Source organism: Penaeus chinensis, chromosome 16 (assembly GCF_019202785.1).
Source record: "Penaeus chinensis breed Huanghai No. 1 chromosome 16, ASM1920278v2, whole genome shotgun sequence".
NCBI lineage: Eukaryota > Metazoa > Arthropoda > Malacostraca > Decapoda > Penaeidae > Penaeus > Penaeus chinensis.
Genome location: NC_061834.1, coordinates 34,345,150 through 34,352,649, shown reverse-complemented (window position 1 = coordinate 34,352,649; position 7,500 = coordinate 34,345,150). Strand labels below are relative to the sequence as shown.

Sequence of the window (7,500 nt, the reverse complement as noted above, 5' to 3'; positions counted from 1 at the left end):
CTCTCCCCTTCTCTTCCGTTCTTTATCTTCGCTATGTAGTATTCATTTGTTTATTCAACTAATAACCACGCTTTTCTCTCTATCCTGCTCTCTCGTCTATTCTTCCTCATGCTTCTCGCTGCTCTCCCTTTCTCCCTCTCTCCCTCTTAATCAACACTTTCCAACACTTCCTCTCTCTCTCTCTCTCTCTCTCTCTCTCTCTCTCTCTCTCTCTCTCTCTCTCTCTCTCTCTCTCTCTCTCTCTCTCTCTCTCTCTCTCACTTCCTTTCTTAACTCCGCTATTTTGTATTTTGTATCTATGCTTATTTTACTCGCAATGTCTTCCTCTCGCTCGCTGCCCACGCTTTCCAACACTCTCCCTCTCTCTGTCTCTCTGTCTCTCTGTCTCTCTGTCTCTGTCTCTCTGTCTATCTCTCTCTCTGTCTATCTCTCTCTCTGTCTATCTCTCTCTCTGTCTATCTCTCTCTCTGTCTCTCTCTCTCTCTGTCTCTCTGTCTCTCTGTCTCTCTGTCTCTCTCTCTCTTCCTTTCTTATCTCCTCCGCATCCGTCCTTCCAAGATCCAATACTCGAAATATATCCACAGAATAGTCCGCGTCCTCGGCTTCCCCTTGACAACACTGTAGGTTCGACAGACACTTGACAACAACGGAAAAAACTCTTGACAACAACACTTGTGAACACTTGCACCCCCGACCAGACCCTTGTGACAACACCCACGCCCTTTTGACTACACCCACGCCGGCCCTGCCAACAACGGAGACATTAGGTTTGACAACAATACACACTCCTGACAAGAAAGAGAGAGAGAGAGAGAGAGAGAGAGAGAGAGAGAGAGAGAGAGAGAGAGAGAGAGAGAGAGAGAGAGAGAGAGAGAGAGAGAGAGAGAAATTAGACCCTCTCTGGAAGGATGGGGGAGGGGAAGGGAAAGGGGGTAGGGCGGAGGGAGGGAAGGGGGAGGGGGAGGAGGGGGGAGGAGAGTGGGAGGGAGAGGGCGAGGCAGAGAGACAAATGAGAGAGAAAGAGAGAAAGAGAGAGAGAGAGAGAGAGAGAGAGAGGAGTGAGAGAGAGAGAGAGAGAGGAGAGAGAGAGAGAGAGAGAGAGAGAGAGAAAGAAAGAAAGAAAGAAAGAAAGAAAGAAGAAAAAGAAAGAAGAAAGAAGAGAGAAGAAGAGAGAAGAGAGAGAGAGAGAGAGAGAGAGAGAGAGAGAGGAGAGAGAGGGAAGAGAGAGAGAGAGAGAGACAGAGAGACAGAGGACAGCAGAGAGACAGAGAGAGAGAGAGACAGAGAGACAGAGAGACAGAGAGACAGAGAGACAGACAGAGAGACAGAGAGAGACAGAGAGAGACAGAGAGAAACAGAGAGAGAGAGAAACAGAGAGAGAGAGAAACAGAGAGAGAGAGAAACAGAGAGAGAGAGAAACAGAGAGAGAGAGAAACAGAGAGAGAGAGAAACGAGAGAGAGAGAGAGAGAGGAGAGAGAGAGAGATGAGAGAGAGAGAGAGAGAGAGAGAGAGAGAGAGAGAGAGAGAGAGAGAGAGAGAGAGAGAGAACGAATATGAAAAAGAGAGAAATGTAAAACTGAAAAAAAAAAAAAAAACGAGAGCAAGAGAGAGCGAACCCGGAGAGGAAGGAAGAGGAGCATCAGTTAACCACAGCATCCGTCTTCACACTGGCCGCCCCCCAGCGCCCTCCCGCCCCGGCCGCCGCCTCTTTCACCTTCGCCGTCGAACCAGCAGCACATCTCTCACCACCATGGTTCACCTTCACTGATCACCACCACAGATCACCACCAAGGGTCACCACCAAGGATCACCACCAAGGAACACCACCACAGATCACCACCAAGGAACACCACCACAGATCACCACCAAGGGTCACCACCAAGGAACACCACCACGGATCACCACCAAAAAAACACCACCAAGGGTCACGGATCACCTTCAAAGAATACCACCAAAGAACACCACGGATCACTACCATAGAACACCACGGATCACCACCACGACAATGCCCTCCACCACAGAGCATCACAATCACGGAGGGAATCACCACCCTCGCTCAAGCATAGGAGTCAAGGACAACACAATAATAACGAAAGCGCCACCCCCCCCCCCGCCGCCCCCTCTCCCCTATATTAGCCCAACCCCCGCCCACCCCCGCCTACCCCCTCTCCCCTATCTTCGCTCACCCTCGCCCACCCCCTCTCCCCTATCTTCACTCACCCACACCCACCCCCTCCCCTATCTTCGCCCACCCTCAATCCCCAATCTTCGCCCACTCCTGCCCACCTCAGGAGCTCCCTCTCCCTAACTTACTACCCACCCACCCAGCACTTCGCCAAGCCCACCCAGTTTAAAGTACATTACTAATTCTTACGAATTTTATAAAAGCTTTCTCCTATTCGCCCACCGCCCATCCCCCCCCCACCCCCCCCACCCCACCCCTTCTGCGAGTGGGCGGGAAGAGGGCCAGGCACCCCTCCGCTGGGGATGGGTAGGGGGGAGGAGGAAGAAAGGGTGGGGAGGAGAGGGGGTGAGAGGGAAGGAGAGGGGGTGAGAGGGAAGGAGAGGGGGTGAGAGGGAAGGAGAGGGGGTGAGAGGGAAGGAGAGGGGGTGAGAGGGAAGGAGAGGGGGTGAGAGGGAAGGAGAGGGGGTGAGAGGGAAGGAGAGGGGGTGAGAGGGAAGGGTCGGAGTGGGAGTTACAGGGGAAAGGGGTGGTGGAGAACCGGAAGATGAGAGGGAGGGGGAGGAGGGGTAAGAAGGAGGGGAGGAGGGGTAAGAAGGAGGGGAGGAGGGGTAAGAAGGAGGGGAGGAGGGGTAAGAAGGAGGGGAGGAGGGCTAAGAAGGAGGGGAATAGGGGTAAGAAGGAGGGGAGAAAGTGGTGGTGCGAATGAAGGGGAGAAGAGTGAGAGAGGAGGAGGGGAACAGTGAGGTTGAGAAAGAAGAGGAAAACAGAGGTGAGTGGGAGAGGGAGAAGAGGAGAGGAAGGGAGAGAGTGGGTGAGAGGAGAGGAGAACAGTGAGGCATGAAAGGAAGGGGGAAGGAGTGGGAGAGAGGGTAAGAGGGACAGAAAGAGAGAGGGAGTGAGATGGAGATGAAGGGAGAGATAGTGAGACGGAGGAGAGGGAAAGGGAGAGAAAGTGGGTGAGACGCAGAGGGGAGGAGGAGAGAAGGAGAAGGGAAGGAGAGGGTGTGGGAAGGTAGGGGGTGAGAGGAAGGATGAAAGAGGAGGAAGGAGGAAGAAAAAGGGGATGAGAGGAGGGACAGTAAGTGGGAATTTTAGGAGGTGGGAAGCAGAGGGACAAGAAGGAGAGCAGGAAGGAAGGGGGGAAGAAGAAGTGGAGAGAAGGAAGAGAGGGGGGGAGGGAGAGGAGTGATGAGAAGGAAGGGAAAAGGAGAAGGGATGATAAGAAAAAGGGTGGGGAGAGGGGGGAAATCTGCACGAGACGCCAGCGACAGAAAAGGACGGGACGAGTCGAAGCAACACGGTTTGGCATCCGAGGGAGTGGCGGCGGCGGTCTTTGTAAAGTGCCGCTGACTGAAGAGGAAGTGGCACTGCTTTGAGTGGCAGTGGCGGTGTTTCGGGCACGGCGGTGGGAGTGCCAGCGCTAGATGTGACATTCAGAATTCACAAGCAATGTCAAGGTGATGTGACTCAATAAGTTTAAAACAGTGGGAGGGGGAGGGGGGTGGAGAAGAGGGGGGGAAGTAAAGAGAGAGAAAAAAGGAGGGGGAGAAGTAAAGAAAGAAAGAAAGAAAGAGAAAGGAAGAGGGGGGAGAGGGAGAGAGAGGGAGAGAGAGGGGGAGAGAGGGGGAGAGAGGGAGAGAGAGGGAGAGAGAGGGAGAGAGAGGGAGAGAGAGAGAGAGAGAGAGAGAGAGAGTGAGAGAGAGAGAGAGAGCGAGAGAGAGAGAGAGAGAGAGAGAGAGAGAGAGAGAGAGAGATGAGAGAGACGAGAGAGAGAGAGAGAGAGAGAGAGGAGAGAGAGAGAGGGAGAGAGAGGGAAGAGAGAGGGAGAGAGAGGGAGACAGAGAGGAGAGGAGAGAGGGAGAGAGAGGGAGAGAGGGAGAGGGAGAGAGAGGGAGAGAGAGAGAGAGAGAGAGAGAGAGAGAAGAGAGAGAGAGAGATGAGAGAGAGAGAGAGAGAGGAGAGAGAGAAGAGAGACGAGAGAGGAGAGGGGGGGGGGGGGTTGGCAGGGCGGCCGAACAGTCCTTCCACAATTAAACTCGCTCACCTCGCTCTCCGTCACGGCATTCCCGCCCTTCGGTAACCCTGGGCATAGGACCGAGAATGGCCCGACGCCCCCCAGCCTCGCCATGCATTACTGTGCGAGACATTTCCCCAGCGCCGTCTGCACGCCAATCTCGGCCTAATGTATCCCCGCCATTAGGGGGACAGAGGTCATAACGCTTTTCTCGGACGTATTGTTGCAGAAATGTATATATATACATTTTTCTTTCATCGCGGCAGTGCTTACAGCTCTGAAGAGGACGTCGCGCTGGCAACACTACAAGACTGGGAGGCCCACTTTTTCTTTCTTTTTCTTCTGCTTCTCTCTCTTTTCTCTTTTTTTTTTCTCCGTCCCGTTATCCGTCTGTCTCTAATTGGCCGTCGTCCTCACTCTCATTCAGCCTCCCTCGCACTCTACCTCCGTTTCCAGGCCATTCTTGTCCCTGTCCCTGATCCTGTCCCTGCCTCTGTCCCTGTACCCATTCCCGCCCCTGCCTACTTCTTCCCGTCTCTTTCCCCTTCACGGACTGTTTCTGTTTCTCCCTCCTTAACCTTCTCCTTCTCCTTCTCGTTCTCCTTCTCCTTCTCCTTCTCCTTCTCCTTCTCTCTCCTTCTCCTTCTCCTTCTCCTTCTCCCTCTCCCTCTCCTTCTCCCTCTCCTTCTCCCTTTCTCCTTCCCCCTCCCTCTCTACAACCTTCCTCGTTTCCCTTCATTTTCTAAATCCTTCGCTCTTCCACTTTGCTCCACGCCTTATTTACGCGCCTCTCCCACGTATTCCTCCTCCACTGGCTTCATAAACGAAAAAACAAGAGAAAGCAAATTATTACACTGATCATTTCCCTTCAGCCCTTCTACTGCAATATCCCTCGCTCGCTGAATTACAGTTCGGGCCGACGACAAAAACACGATTCTCGGAAGGGGCGAGCGAGGAGGCTGGGGCAGAGGGAGTGGGGGGCAAGGGGAAGGATTGGGATGGTGAGGGGAAAAAAGAGGGAGGGAGGGGGAGAGGGAAAAAGAGGGAGGGAGGGGGAGAGGGAAAAAGAGGGAGGGAGGGGGAGAGGGAAAAAGAGGGAGGGAGGGGGGAGGGAAAAAGAGGGAGGGAGAGAAAGGAAAGGGAGGGAGGGTATGGAAGGGGGAAAAGGAGGGAAGGACGGGCTGAGGGAGGAGGTTGGGGCAGGGGGAGGGGGGGCAGAGGGGAAGTGAGAGAGGGAAAAGGAGGGAGGGAGTGCGAGAGGGGAAAGGAGGGAGAGAGGGGGAGAAATTTAGCTTTACATTTAAGGTTCAGCTCTCATAAAAATTGCATCGGAAAGGAAAGGCATGAAAAAAAAAAACATAAGAGATTTGATTATATATTTGTGTCACAGCGACACATGTGAAAGTATATTAAGAACGAGAGAGAGAGACAAAAAAGGGAAAATACATTGTAGTGGTTTGGGAAAAATAAAATTGGATGTAACTAGTTTATCTTAGGTTCATGGGAGGTGGCCAGAATGAGTGGGTATCATGCCCCTTATCCGTTTCTAGGAGGGATGTAGATTGGGGGAGGGGGATGGGGATGGAGGGAGATGGCAAGGAGACGAGAAGGAGAAGGGAGGGAGGGAAAGGGAGAGGGATGAGGGAGGGGGGAGGGTAAGGGGGGGAGAGAGGAGAGAGAGAGGAGAGAGAGTGAGAGGATGGGAGGAGAGGAGAGAGAGAGAGAGAGATGAGAGAGAGAGAGAGGAGATGAGGGGAGAGTAGAGGAGAGAGAGAGAGGAGAGAGAGAGGAGAGTGGGAGAGAGAGAGGGAGAGAGAGAGAGAGGAGAGGACGAGAGGGAGAGAGAGAGGGAGAGAGTGAGGGAAGAGAGAGAGGTATGGAGAGAGGAGGAGGGAGAGAGAGGGAGGAGGGAGAGGGAGAGAGAGGGGAGAGGAGAAAGAGGGGGGCGAGAGAGGAGAGAGAGAGATGAGAGAGAGGAGAGAGGAGGGAGAGGGGAGGAGAGAGAGTGAGGAGTGTGGAGAGACGAGAGAGGAGAGAGAGGGGGAGAGAGGGGGAGAGAGGGGGGGGGGGGAGAGGGGGGAGAGGAGGGGGGAGCGGGGGAGAGGAGGGGGGAGGGGAGGGGGGGGAAAGGGGGGGGGGGTGAGAGGAGAGAGAGAGAGGAAGAGGCAGCAAGAGGGAGAGAGAGGAGCAAGAGAGGGGAGAGGAGGGATCGCGAGCGAGGCAAAAAAAGAAAAATTCCTCAAAAATCACCCCGACACCAAGCAATCACACCAGTAAAAACCAATAACCAAACACGAAGCTCGCAGGGCGGGGGAAGAGGACTATAGTGCTCGGTTTTGGGGCCCCACGGGCCCGGCCCGTGCCAAGACGGGAAGGACAATGGGCTTCCCCCTCGCCCCACCCCCCTCATATTGACGTGTGACCCCCCCACCGCAACTCCCTGCCCTTCCCTCGCCTTCATCCCACACCCCATCTCCCGTTACGTCACATCTTAGTTACCCTCTCGGTCTCCTTCCTTCCCTCCTTTCTCTCCTTCTTTCCTTCTCTCCTTCTTTCCTTCCTTCCCTACTTCTTTCCTTCTTTCCTTCTTTCCTTCTTTCTCTCTTTCTTTCTTTCTTTCTTTCTTTATTGCGTGCGTGCGTGCGTGCGTGCGTGCGTGTGTGCGTAGTGGAGGGAGAAAGGGAGGGAGAATGGGAGGGAAGGAGGGAGGGAATGAAAGAGAGTACATGACAACGTGGACGCGAGTTACTGAACGAATTAACTGGAGAGCGTGTGAAAGAGAAAGGGAGAAAGAGTAACACCAAAAGTGGACAAGCAAGTTGAAGAACAAGTCTAGTGCGTCAGAACCAAAAATAAAAGAAAGAGGGGAGGGGAGGGGGAGGGTGGCGGGGAGAGGGGGTGAGGGGAGAGTGAAAGCTTGTGTGTGTGGTGTGTGTGGTGTGTGTGTGTGTGTTAGTGTGTGTGTGTGTGTGGTGTGTGTGTGTGTGTGTGTGTTGTTGTGTGTGTCTGTGTGTTGTGGTGTGTGTGTGTGGGTGTGTGCGTGTGTGTGCGTGTGTGTGCGTGTGTGTGGTGTGTGTGCGTGTGTGTGCGTGGGGTGTGCGTGGTGTGGTGCGTGTGTGTGCGTGTGTGGTTGTTCGTTGCGTGATTGGTGCGTGTGTGTGTGGTGTGTGTGTGGTGTGTGTGTCTGTGAGAGGCAGAGAGGGTGGGAGAGGAGAGAGAGGGTTGAGAGGGGAGAGGGAGGGAGAGAGAGAATTGGGGGTAAGAGTGAGTGAAAGAGTGAAAAAAAGTGAATGAACGAAC

At 53.9% G+C, this 7,500-nt stretch overlaps 2 protein-coding genes across 14 annotated transcripts in view; one reads left to right on the top strand and one right to left on the bottom strand.

Moving 5' to 3' along the window:
• LOC125033297 (polycystic kidney disease protein 1-like 3) overlaps positions 1 to 2,067 on the top strand; it is a 6,908-nt gene extending 4,841 nt beyond the window's left edge. The window contains exon 3 of the mRNA XM_047624679.1: positions 1,684 to 2,067. Within this exon, the coding sequence (XP_047480635.1) occupies positions 1,684 to 2,067 (384 nt within the window). The remainder of the gene's footprint in view (positions 1 to 1,683) is intronic.
• LOC125033474 (prominin-1-like) overlaps positions 1 to 7,500 on the bottom strand; it is a 154,642-nt gene that overhangs the window by 81,304 nt on the left and 65,838 nt on the right. The window lies entirely within an intron of this gene.